The sequence below is a fragment of the Oryctolagus cuniculus genome, chromosome 11 (genome assembly GCF_051225735.1).
Source record: "Oryctolagus cuniculus isolate XC-2025 breed Fujian yellow rabbit chromosome 11, ASM5122573v1, whole genome shotgun sequence".
NCBI lineage: Eukaryota > Metazoa > Chordata > Mammalia > Lagomorpha > Leporidae > Oryctolagus > Oryctolagus cuniculus.
In genome coordinates, this window is record NC_142877.1 from 67,464,522 (window position 1) to 67,478,067 (window position 13,546).

Sequence of the window (13,546 nt, forward strand, 5' to 3'; positions counted from 1 at the left end):
TACATTAGCATTCTTAACCCCAGAATTATGCTAAGGGAAGTTTTTGGGGAAAAAAATAGAGGTGTTCATGCTTTACCTTTGGAGTTTGTAAAGGAAGTAAATCTGAGGTGATGTATAAACTCTGTTAGTAGTGAAAGAACAGCAAGAGTTAGCAGTAAATGTTACTTGAGTTACTAACATTTCAGAAAGATGACAAGATGATAGTAAATTTGTCATTTTGTTCATGCAATAGGAAAAAAATGAAGAAGGTCTGGGATAGAGCTGTTGACTTCCTAGCTGCTAATGAGTCTAGAGTTCGAACAGAAACTCGGAGGATAGGTGGTGCAGATTTTCTAGTTTGGCGCTGGATCCAACCTTCTGCATCCTGTGACAAAATATTAGTAATACCTTCTAAAGTATGGCAAGGTCAAGGTATGTATTTTTAAACAAACAAAAAAAAAAACAAGTAATTTTCTTTTAATTTTTTAAAACAAAATTCATATGTATGTAACTGAACCAGTAGAATTCAAAAGTATATGAAGGCACAGCTCCCTTTGCAGTTCCATTCATAAAAGGAATCAGTGTTGGGTTCTTATCCTTCCACACTTGTGTCCTTACTAATATAAGCTTAAATTGTTTTTCTTAACAGTCCTTTGATCTTGCCTTTTTCACTTAAAGCGACTTATTGTTGTAGATTTAACTGCATTCATTTCATGTAAATTCTCTTTGCAAGTAAAACTAGTATTTGTTACATATATATAACATAAACCTTCATAACATGTGTATTACATATGTAAGTGTGATTATGACTTTTTATTGCTCTTCTTTTCAGTTTTTGCTTGCCTTTCTCTTCTTGTATAACACCCCTCCCCTACCTACACCCATAACATTTGTGGATATCTTTCCATATTTTTCTTAATATCTACATAGTTTCAAAAGCATGTATATATAAGTTTATGGGGAGCTTTGAGCACTGATTACCCTGTATACCCAAACCTCCTCCGAACAGGAAAGCAGAAACAATATATCAGAAAATTGTGAATAGTAATTCTTTTTTTCTATGAAAACATGTTTAATCAATGTGTGCTAAACATAGTATTAGTAGAAAAAGGTAAGTAAAATGTAATTGCAGTTAAAGAATCCAGTCACTTTCTTTATTTTGTTCCAATTTTCACTTTTAGAAAGCTCAAACAAGACTTCTTTAATCATGGCATAAATATGGTACTTTGATGTTACAGAAGATTACACTAATGATAAACTGTTTCTACTTTAAAACGCACATAGAACCATCTATGAAACTGAAAACCGAGAATTTTTTTATTTTATTTAGCCTCTTGACAGTGTTTGACAACTGAGCTCTCCTTGAAACTCTTCTTTGGGCCTTGGGGATGCCACTTTCTTCTGATATTTCTCCTACTGCTGACTTTCCTCAGTCATTGTTTTTTTCTTCAGATTTTCTTCTTTTCCTGGACCTCTAGGTGTTGGAATTTCCCAAGGCTAATTTCCTTTCTATTTCTCTTTCTCTCAATCTTGTGCTGTGATTTCATTACTATATATATGTTGACAGGTACCACATGTCCAGCATATGCACTAACTGGATGTCTTCTCTTCCCAAAGTAACCAAATACCCTTTGTAAGCTGGTTCTGCCTTAAATCTGGGAGTCATCCTTAATCTTTCCCTTACTCAACCCTTTGTCCAGTCTTTAAACAGGTCCTGTCAGATCTACTGCATAACATACCCTGATTCTGTCTACTTTCCATCTGTGCTGTTGGCCTGTCCTATCCACATCATTGTCATCTCCCTTTTAAACAACTTTGCTAATGATTTTATTCTAGCTGATCTCACATTCATTCACTTCTGCCTCTAATTGATTATCCATATAACAATGTATTTTTAATTTTAAGACAGATCTCATCATATTATTCCTCTCCTCAGAACACTTCTGTTTTTTTCTATTAAAATACTTTAATGTGGGGCTGGCTCTTTGGCATAGTGGCTAAAGCCACTGCCTGCAGTGCCAGCATCCCATATGGGCGCCAGTTCGAGTCCCAGCTGCTCCACTTCTGATCCAGTTCTCTGCTATGGCCTGGGAAAGCAGTAGAAGATGGCCTAAGTCCTTGGGCCCCTGCACCCACATGGGAGACCCGGAGGAGGCTCCTGGCCCCTGGCTTCGGATCGGCACAGTTCTGGCCATTGCGGTCATTTGGGGAGTGAACCATCGGATGAAAGACCTCCCCCTCCCCCTCCCCCTCCCTCTTCCTCTGTGTAACTCTGACTTTCAGATAAATCAATAAATTTAAAAAATACTTTAATGTGGCTTACATGGTCCCAGATAAAATAACATCTTCAGGTTTTTCTTTCTGTTCTTCCCAATCCAGTTGCACTGGCTGGCTTTTAATAACTTGAATATATCAAGTTTCTTCTTGCCTCAGGGGCTGTGTTGACTATCTACTCTGCTTGATATGTCCTTCACAGCTCTTTTCTTCCTACTAATTTTATTATTTCATGCCCAGCATAAATTTCACTTCCTTTGGAAAGTCTTATGTGATATCCCCAGTCCAGGTGAAATTACCTTTACAGTATTCTATATTCTTCTTTCTTAGGACTTACCACAATTATAATTTCTTGAATGGGACTGCTTATCTGTATGTCCCACTAAGCTGTAACTCTGTGATGGTAGTGACTGTTTTATTCATCTTAATGTTTAGCATAGGAGTCTCGCTCATAATAAAAGCACACAGTGAAATTTTTTTTAATTAACTGAATGAATAGCTTTCAACAAAGTGAAACAGTGACAAATAGTAAAACTAATTTGTTTTTTATAGCATTTCATTTAGATAGAAGAAATTCACCACCAAATAGTTTGACACCGTGTCTAAAGATTCGAAATATGTTTGATCCAGTTATGTAAGTATTATGATTAGGGGTTCAAATAAATTTTATTTGAAATAAATGCATGATAATCTTATAGTACTGTGTCTATAACTGAAAATCCACTTTCCTTCTGAATTTCTAACTACAGGAACGTTATGTTTTTCTGTTTTCTTTTGTTCAATTCTAAGCAAAGACACAGATGTATAAAGATTTATAAAATGTATATAAGTCTTTGTATTCACTGTTGCTCCTCAAAGCAGATAAATACTTAAGGTACCTTAATAATAGTAATAATACAGTGGCAAACAATACCCTCTATTAAGTATATAAGTCATGTTAAACACAATGACTAACATTTTTGCCTCAGTAGGAAATATAGATTTTAAATTCATTTTTCATTTTATTTGATAGCAGCTAGACAGAAATAGAGAATTTCTATCCTCTGGTTTACTCTCCAAATGCCTGCAGCAGCCAGGACTAAGCCCGGCTGGAGCTATGACCACAGAGCTTATCCCAGGTCTCTCCTGTGTGGGTGTCAGGGAGTACTTGAGCCATTATATGCTGCCTTCCAGGATGCTCACTGGTAGCAACCCAGGTCAGAAGTAGAGGAACTGGAACTTGACCAGGCACTCTGAATTGGAATGTTGGCATTCCAAGTGGCATTTTAACTGCTATGTCAAATGTCTGCCCCCTAGAATACCTGGTTTTTAAATGCTTTCAATCTCTAATTATAAAAAAATTCCCTAAAGATGTATACATCTTTTTCTCTGCGTGGCAGTGTAATATTTGATAAACTTTTTGCTGTATAATTGCAGCAACACATACATCCAGAGAATAATACAGTCAGAAGTTACTGCCCTTGAGTCTATAATAATTTTTTAAAATTAGCTTCCTGGAGGCCAATGCTTATCTGTCTAAGATAAGACAAATCATATTTTACTTTTCTAAATCCTGGCAGTAGAAATTTCATTACATATAAAATATTCCTGAGTTCCATCTTATAGTTCATTTATTTAAAAAATAATTGATATGATAAGATGCCTAATAAAGGACAACAAAATTGGAAACGTAGGGGAACAACTGCTAGTGCATACACACATGAACCGTTTATTTTACAGAGAGAAAAATAATTAACAGTGTGGTAGTGCCCCTATTGTGAGCTTATGTCATACTTTAGGATTAAGGATCAATGCCAAACCAATATTTTGTTACCTGAGATATAGACTCATGATTTTAAAGTTTAGAAACTTGAAAATATTATAAAGGAAATAATATTCATCTGTTACAGCTTCTGCAACCTTAATGAATTTACAACTTATTAAGTACTTGTTTATACTAGTCTAGAAGGAAAAAGAACTGCAACTACATAGGATTTTAAAAAGAAATGCAACTCTTGTTCTACTGTGGTAGGCTAATCCTTTATGGTCTCACCTGTGTACTCTTTCACTGGAAAGTGAGATAAGGACTGAGACTTCTGAATACTGATTTTTTTTCCCCTTAAAATCCACCTGTTACTCAACAAGCATTAATTTACTACTAATTTTAGCAATATGTGATTTTCAAGTTATACTAATTCTAGTAGAATATATGTTAAGCCTTTTTACTGAGTAGGATTATGGTTGTTGACTTTTGTTTTCATTAATTTTTAGGGAAATAGGGGATCAGTGGCATTTGGCAATTCAAGAAGCAATTTTAGAAAAATGCAGTGATAATGATGGCATTGTTCACATTGCAGTTGACAAAAATTCCCGGGAGGTAAAGTGACTTTTAGTATTGAATTCCACGTTTTGAAATTGTTGTTACTAAACTAAGACTTTCTTTCTTTTTTTTTTTTTTTCTTTTATATCACAGGGTTGTGTCTATGTTAAATGTCTATCTCCAGAATATGCTGGCAAGGCTTTTAAGGCATTGCATGGCTCTTGGTTTGATGGTAAGAATTTTGAGTGTTACAAATATTTTTTAAAGATAATTATGATGTTATGTTAAACTATACCAAAAAAGAATTTTAGGCTTGCATTTTTCAACTAATAATTTTAGATAATTTAGTGTTTTATGTTCATGTGTATTTTACTCTAGTTAATTTTCTGCAAATGTTGAGCACAGTTGTATAGATCTAAAATATTATTTTTATCTTACAACAGGGAAATTGGTTACAGTAAAATATTTACGACTAGATAGATATCACCATCGCTTTCCCCAAGCTCTTACTTGCAACACTCCCTTGAAGCCATCAAATAAACATATGAACTCTATGTCTCATCTTCGTCTTCGGACTGGCCTAGCCAATTCTCAAGGTGGTTCCTGAAAAGACTCTCTTCCACTCCTAGGACTGTTATTTACAATAAGAAAATCCTGTTTGGCTTCCCATCTTCCTTTTTAAATGCTTTTGTATGTAATAGTTTTATTGATGAATACAGTTCTGTTGGAATGTTCCAGAAATCTTAAGGCTTCAAAGGGATTTAGCAGTGAGGCAGCAATACTGAGTAGGTAGAATAATTGTTTTATTCAGTCTTTGGAGCTCAGTTAAGCCAGTGCATTTATAAAGTTTTGCATGAGGAACATTAACTTTATTAAGCATTTCAGATGTGGTTATATTTTTGCACCAGAAGTATTTGGATAACCACACAAAAGCATGGTGAAGAGGCTATTTGTATTTCCATAATTTCTAGTGAACTAATGTTGTGAATTTTTGTATACAGTCACCTGCATAGCTCCTTACGGGCCAATGTTGTAAAAGTGTTAATTTCCCAGTTTAACGTTAGGTTTCTATTGCTTGTAAGAGATTCATTTGCTACAGCTGGAATATGGGAGTATTAATTTGGGTTTAGTGGTTACATATATGTGTAAGTGGATGTACATGTACTTAAAACTGGCTTTTGTATATATGTATAAATGCTGGTGTTGGAGAAAGTAAGTGTTGTGAGGATGTCTGCATTAAAGCAGTAAAATAAGCTTTCTATTTTATTCATAATCTAATGTATGTATATATGTATGTGTATATATGTGTGTGTGTATAAGTGTACACACATATATACATATGGCTGTACTATTACATAGATCAAACAGCCAAACACCTGGAAGTATTAGAAACAAGTTTAAAATATCTTTTATAGGTTTTATATGAAAATGTCTCTGAGTATGATTTTGTGTGAAAGTTCTGATACCAGTTGTAATTGACTCAAATTTATGTGAGCAATAAAGAAGCAATTGGCAGATACTGGAAAAATATTTTGTGAAAAACTATTTATTATAAATACTAGGTCTGTGACATAGTACTATTGGGATTAAATCATTTTCCTAGTCTATTTATAATTTAATAAAATGTTAGCTCCCCACTTAAATGTTAAGTTTAAAACAGGGCACATTGTTGCAGTAAATTGTATTAAGCAAATTATACTTGGAATTTTGGGTCAAGAAAGTTTGCAAGATGGTAAATGCACAAATGATCTTTGTGCCTCAGTGTTTAATTTGGTTTCTGTAAAGTTCATTTATTACTGTTTATGATTTCAGATTAGAATAGTTGCTGAGCAAAGTTTACTTCTGAAGTCTAACAATTGGCCTTTAAAACAAATAACCTGTTGGTATATCATTGTCAGTCCAAATGAATATGTGAAACAGCTGGAATTGTACCTATTTTGTATTTTGTTAAAACTCAGTTTCCTTTTTGTTATGTTGTATATGTGTTGGGTTTGCAGCATGAACTTGCACAGATAATGCACGTTTTCTGGTTAAGTAAACATGATGCACACTATTCTGTAACAGAAAAACCCTATTGTGCCTTACCTGTGTGCTTTTGTGGGCACCATGTTTATGAAGAATTTAAAAAAAATGATTTGTTATCTGAAGAGAATAAATTTTAAATTCTCAGTTTATGTCTCAGATGCTAATGTGTGAAAATATAAATATATATAATATATAAAATAACCGATCTTTCTGTATTTTATGTGCATCATAGTGATTTATCTGAGCTTAGTGACCCCATCTTGTAACCTATTGCAAGAGTGAATGTAAAAAGTAAATGTGGCATTTTAAAAGGTCACCTTTTGATGCAGATGCATCTTTTTCTTGCTTCTAAAACATATTTCATGTAAACATTGTACATTTATTATTGTAATATATGCTATTATACAGCTTATTTTACCTGCAACTGTTAAGCCAGCCAAGATTCTTCCCTGCAAGACAGATGGGAATGTGTATAATAACTAGATATTTGAGAAGTTCTGAAGTTTGATGTAATCTGTTACTGTCCTGTTTAAAAAAAAGGAAAAAAATTCTAATTAAAACTTTATTAGGTTTTTTTTTAATGTGTCTTGACTTTTAAACAACTTTTTAAAGTGCTCCGTGTCTTTATTTCTTACCAGTGAGAATAGGTGCCTTTGTTTCATTTTATTTCGGGATCAGTGAATATGTGTATGTTCATAAAGATGGGTGAAGACCCTGGAGTTAATTTTAACCATCCTTTCCTCAACATCATTCTTTTAGTGTTTGAATCAAAGTAGAGCAAGAATATAAATCAGCTGCATCACTAAGCACTGTTTAGTACAGCTAGACACTTTTTATAGAAAGGCTTTCTTTAAAAAAGGATTTTGTGTTGTTTTTACATATTCTGGCTCAAACTCTGTCTACTTTGACTAGCATTGGTTTAAATTTTTTGATGTTTTAATCAAGTAAAAAGAGGACTTGATTAGTCAGTCATGTGGTAGACTTAGCAATTGCTAACAAACGCCAGGCAATGTCATGTGTTGGGAATACGAAGATGAAAAACACATGTTTCAGTCCTCAAGATGGTCACAGTCTAGAGGAAGTACAGAGGGCAAATAAGTTAAATGATAGTGTGGAAAATATAGTGTGAGAGAAGTAGGTAGAGGGAGTTCTGGGAGTACAGAGACACACCTTATTCATCTTAAATTAGAAAAAACAGAGTAGTTGAGGTAACCAGTCATTTTTAATTTAGTTTAATATTTACTCAGTACCTCTTAATTAGTATGGATGAAATGAAAAATCTTCAGCTCTTAAGAGAGCTTCTGTTTTGTGATGAGGCTAAAAGTTATTGTATTTAAAAAAGTTAGTGTAGGGCCGGCGCCGTGGCTCAATAGGCTAATCCTCCACCTGTGGCGCCAGCACGCTGGGTTCTATGTCCTGGTTGTCCCTTTTCCAGGCCAGCTCTCTGCTGTGGCCAGGGAGTGCAGTGGAGGATGGCCCAAGTCCTTGGGTCCTGCACCCCATGGGAGACCAGGAGAAGCACCTGGCTCCTGCCTTCGGATCAGCGTGGTGCGCTGGCTGCAGCAGCCATTGGAGGGTGAACCAACGGCAAAAGGAAGACCTTTCTCTCTGTCTCTCTCTCACTGTCCACTCTGCCTGCCAAAAAAAAAAAAAAAGTGTAGTGAGCCTGTGTCATGATAAAATCATTATGCATATTCACTGGTGTGTAAATTCCTGAATATCTTGGATTAATGAAGCCTGATATTGGATTTCATTATATTTTCCTTGTGTTTATAATTTGAATGACAAGTTATGATTCCATGTGAATAGTAGTTAGATGTGTCATATCCCCAGAATACTCCCTTTAGTAAGATATATTTTGCTCTCACTCCCTGCTCCCAGTGACATCAAATTATTTTAGGTCACCTACATGGCTCTTCACCCTTTTTTCCTAGACTTATGTTGGGAAATCACTTCTTCCAGATGGTTCATCAGAGGATGCTAAATCAAGCAGAATTTGGCAGTAACTCTTTTGGGAAGATACTCAAAAACAGGTACTTAAGCACAGTATAATTACAAAACAGGTTGAGGTCTAAAGAAATAATGTTTAGGATGCAATTCTCTTGGGCTTTAAGCCCTATTGGGAAAATTTACGGCTAAAAGTACATCATGATGATAGAAGTATCAGGACAGATTCATTTTGCTCATTCTTAGGTTTAAATACCATTAAAACCTGTGTCTTAGATTTCCTTTTCTTTCTGTGGATGGTTGTTGCACACATTACTGAAAGTGAAATGAGGCCAGTCTACTTATGGAAAGGACATGAACAAAGACAGATTGTTCCTAGTTTATGAATAAGCTACAAGGAGTTTATTATAGCTGAATCACTGTTTAAAGCAATTATATCATCTGATCAAAACAAATACAGGAAAGATAGGCAATGGTCATATCATGCAACTCTTTGTATGTCACACTATGAAGTTTAGATATTGATTGTTAAAGGGAGAATAGGGAATGAAGAATAAGGAAATAATTAGAAGAATATTTGAGAAAATGGGAAAGACTCGATTAATTGGATAGTATGAGAGAAACTGATGTCTAAATTTCTAGTATGGGGAATCTAAAATCTCAGCATTTAAATAGTAACTGATAAGGAACAGATTGGATAGGAAAGATGATAAATTGAATTTGGGGATACGTTGTTTATGAGATGTTCATGGAATGTTCAGGTGAGTGTATTTACAATTCTGGGGTAATTTGAGAATGACCTGAACTAGAGGTACAGTTGTGGTAATTAAAAATCCTGAAAGTGGGTTAGATGACCTGGAGAGAATCTAGAGTTTAGAGTTAGTAATTGGGATTACTATCAGGGTGGGCATTGTGGTGCAGCAGATTAAGTCACAGCTTGGGACCCCTGCATCCCATATCAGAGTGCTGGTTCAAGTCTCTGTTTCTGACCCAGCAGATGAGGGCCCAACTACTTGGGTCCCTGCTACCCAATGAGGGAGACCCAGATGGAGTACCAGGTACCTGTATTCAGCAGGGGTGGGAGCGGGGATGAAACAGTGGATAGAATCTCTGTCCTTTCTCTCTCTCTCTCTCTTTCAAGTAATTTGTTTTAATCTTAAAAATTTTAGCTTGATTTACATCCTACCATATTTAGCTGTGCGGCCCTAGATGTAAATTTAGGATGGGTATGGTAGAAGGGAAGATTTGAAATAATAAAGGGGATGATATTTTGATGCAGCCAGTTAAGCTGCCACCTGTGACACTGGCATCCTATGAGTGCCGGTTCCAAAATGCCAATCTGTCCCCTCCAAGAAGCAGAACTGTTAAACTTATGTGATGTTCTGATATTGTCTGTGATTCTTTAATGTTGATTAGAAATTTTCCTGGTTTGTAGAAAAATGAGATGTTGGATAGGTCTAGAAAGCCTGTGCCTATAAACTTTTGGACTGTATTTAAATGTTTTGTCATACACTCAAAATGAGAAACTTGAGTGAGGCTTTTTATTACATAGCTTGTGTAACTATAGTCAAGTCTTCACCTGCCTGAAAGCCAGTTTTTTCCTTAGTGACTTCATCATTGCTCTTGATTTGATTGGAAAATGTAACTTTTAAAGGGCAGGCCTAGTTTTGTATTTCCCATTGTTGAAATACTTTCCTCTACAAACCTTTACCAAAAAGTTATTAATGAGTTTTGAGATTTCAGTGATTTTTTAAACAGATTTATTTATTTGAAAGAGCGAGAGAAAGAGATCTATCTTGCATTTGCTGTTTCACTCCCCAAATGGCCACAACTGCTGGAGCTGAACCAATCTGAAGTCAGGAACCAGGAACTTCTTCCCAGTGTCCCATGTGGGTACAGGGGCTCAAACACTTGGACCAACCTCTACGTGTTTCCCAAGCGTATTAGCGGGGAACTGGATTGGAAGTGGAGCAGCCGGAGACTTGAACTGGCGCCCATAGGGGATGCTGGTGCTGCAGGCCCCTGGTTTAACCTGCTGCACCACAGCACTGTCCCTCAGTGACTTTATTTTCTGTTGAATAGTAGCCAAACTCAGGTTGACATTCAAGGCCTGACTTGATTTAGACCAGTGTTGTTCAATAGAAATATGAATATATGAGCCATGTGTAATTAAAAATTTTCTAATGGCCACATTAAAATTAAAACCATGGAGCAGACTATGGTGCAGCAGGTTAAGACTCTCAGCAACTCGTACATCCCATATCAGTGCTGGTTTGAGTTGAACTCCACTTCTGATCCAGCCTCCTACTAAGGCATTTGGGTCCCTGCCACCCACATGGGAGACATGGATGGAGTCCTGGGCTTCTGTCTTCAACATGGCTCAGCCCCAGCTGTTGTGAGCATTTGAAGATCAATTAGCCTATAGACAATCTATGTCTTTGTTGTTCTACCATTCAAATAAATAAATCCTTGGGAAAAAAATAAAAAGATGCCATTATTTTTAATACATTTTATTTAACCTTACATATTTAGAAAATCTAATGTAATCAAGCATGTTAATGAGCGATTTTACATGGCTTTGAAATCTAGAATGTGTATATATGTACATATATCTAGAGTATATATACATATTTATGCATGTGTATATATATACACACACATATACATACATACTTATAGCCAGACTAACCCTGGGGTATAGGATCTATGTGCTAAAATCTGTACAGTTCGTCATCTTTCTTATAGCTTGTCTTAATTAAGATACCGCTATTTCCATTGGAAATACCTCATTTATAGTTAAAAAATTTTTTTTTTGACAGAGTGGACAGAGAGAGAGAAAGGTCTTCCTTTGCTATCGGTTCACCCTCCAATGGCCGCCGCACCGCGCTGATCCGAAGCCAGGAGCCAGGTACTTCTGGTCTCCCATGGGATGCAGGACCCAAGCACTTGGGCCATCCTCCACTGCACTCCCGGGCCACAGCAGAGAGCTGGCCTGGAAGAGGGGCAACCGGGACAGAATCCGGCGCCCCGACCGGGACTAGAACCTGGTGTGCCGGCGCCGCAGGTGGAGGATTAGCCTATTGAGCCATGCACCGGCCTATATAGTTAAATTTTATAAATCTGCAGTTGAGACAATAAATTTACATAGCCAAGTACTTGCCAGCATACTCAAAACAGGTTATTAATTTCATAAATTAAAATGTGAATCCTTCAGTTGTAGTAGCTGCATTTTCAGTCCTCCCAAATAGCCACATGAAGCCAGTGGCTATCCTTTTGACAGTGCAGGTCTATACCAACCTATACCCTTCTAATTAAATTCCAGTCCTCACCCAGGTAGCTGCATGTGTTCCAGCTAAATTGAACTGCTTGCCTCTTTCATACTTGATTCTGCATTTACTGATATTTATCCTATCATATTTCCCTTAGTTTCTCCAGCCACAATAGTCTTCTCTTTCTGTTTCTCTAATAAGCTTCTTACCTTTTCACCTTCATACTTGGCTGCTGTCTGCTTGGAACACTGTTCTGGGCTTACATATTGTATGACTTGTTCCTCCTTATTCAAGTTTCAGCTCACACCTCATCACTTCCCAGGGCACTCTTTTAATTTACTGAGCTCTCTTAAATTACTCTTTTATTTTCTTAATGTAGTTTATTACTAACTGAAAATATATTTATCAACTGTATCCTTGGACATACTATATTATATATGTATATATTTATATATACTATAAATCCTGTAAGAGTAAGGGTTGGTTTTTTCTCATAACTTGGGGATTTTTCAGAGGCCTTTTTCCTTTTGATTTCTGATTTCATTGTATTAGAGTCCTTATGCAGGGGTATTGAAATCTATAATTACAATTGAGGATTTGTCTATTTCTTCTTGCAGTTCTGTCAGCTTTTGTGTCAGGTAATTTGAAGTCCTGCTTTTAGGTACATTTATAGTTGTTAAATTCTCTTGATCTTTTGATCCCTTTATTATTATGAAAAGGGACTTCACTCCTGGTAAATTTTTGCTCTGGAATCTACTTTTTTTTTTTTTTAAGATTTTTTTATTTATTTGAAAGTCAAAGTTACACAGAGAGAGAAGGAGAGGCAGAGAGAGAGAAAGGTCTTCCATCCACTAGTTCACTCCCCAATTGGCCACAATGGTCAGAGTTGCGTCAATCCGGAGCCAGGAGCCAGGAGCTTCCTCTGGGTCTCCCATGTAGATGCAGGGGCCCAAGCACTTGGGCCATCTGCTGCTCTCCCAGGCCATTAGCAGGAAGCTAGTTCAGAAGTGGAGCAGGGATTCAAACTGGCACCAAAATGAGATGCCAGCACCACAGGCTGGAGGCTTAGGTGACTACACCATAGCACTGGCCCATAATTTAAAAAACAAAAAACACTTTTTTTAAGATTTTAATTTATTTGAGAGAGTTAAAGACAGGGAAAGAGGAGAGAAAGGTCTTCCATTCAAATGCTGGTTCACTCCCCAAATGGCAGCAATGGCCAGAGCCGGGCTGATCTGAAGCCAGGGCCCAGGAACTTCTAGGTCTCCCATGTGTGTGCAGGGGCCAAAGCAGTTGCGCCATTCCCTACTGCTTTCCCAGGCCATAGCAGACAGCTGGATTGGAACAGGAGCAAACAGGACTCAAACCGGCACCCACATGGGATGCCGACACTGCAGGCAGAGGCTTAGCCTACTATGCCACAGTGCTGACCCCTTCTTTTGTACTTTTACTGGGAGATTTTCTGCCTTCACATTCTTTTATAATGATGACTGTTTCTGTGTGTAGCAAATTCTTAAGCATCTTTTATAAGGCTGGATAAGTGGTGACAGATTCTTTCTCTCTCTCTCTTTTTTTTTTTTTTTTTTTTTTACAGGCAGAGTGGAGAGAGCGAGCGAGCGAGAAAGGTCTTCCTTTTGCTGTTGGTTCACCCTCCAATGGCCGCTGTGGCCAGCGCACCACGCTGATCCGAAGGCAGGAGCCAGGTGCTTCTCCTGGTCTCCCATGGGGTGCAGGGCCCAAGCACTTGGGCCAT

At 36.9% G+C, this 13,546-nt stretch overlaps 1 protein-coding gene and 1 long non-coding RNA gene across 13 annotated transcripts in view; one reads left to right on the forward strand and one right to left on the reverse strand.

The window, feature by feature from the left end:
* LEMD3 (LEM domain containing 3) overlaps positions 1–7,179 on the forward strand; it is a 74,926-nt gene extending 67,747 nt beyond the window's left edge. For both annotated transcript variants that reach the window (XR_016216839.1, XM_002711242.6), the window contains 5 exons: positions 233–411; positions 2,806–2,887; positions 4,504–4,609; positions 4,706–4,784; positions 4,996–7,179. Coding sequence is in view for 1 of the 2 variants with exons in the window: in XM_002711242.6 (XP_002711288.3) it covers positions 233–411; positions 2,806–2,887; positions 4,504–4,609; positions 4,706–4,784; positions 4,996–5,159 (610 nt within the window). In the remaining variant the exon portion in view is untranslated. The remainder of the gene's footprint in view (positions 1–232; positions 412–2,805; positions 2,888–4,503; positions 4,610–4,705; positions 4,785–4,995) is intronic.
* Positions 1–13,546, reverse strand: part of LOC149123509 (uncharacterized) — a 75,804-nt gene that overhangs the window by 33,033 nt on the left and 29,225 nt on the right. For 2 of the 11 annotated variants that reach the window (XR_016216854.1, XR_016216857.1), the window contains one exon: positions 6,974–7,102. The exons of 6 other annotated variants lie outside the window; for them this stretch is intronic. This is a non-coding gene — a long non-coding RNA (uncharacterized LOC149123509). Of the gene's footprint in view, positions 1–6,721; positions 7,103–7,780; positions 8,213–13,546 lie in introns of those variants that run through there. 3 more of the 11 variants (XR_016216848.1, XR_016216859.1, XR_016216846.1) reach the window with 2 other exon arrangements.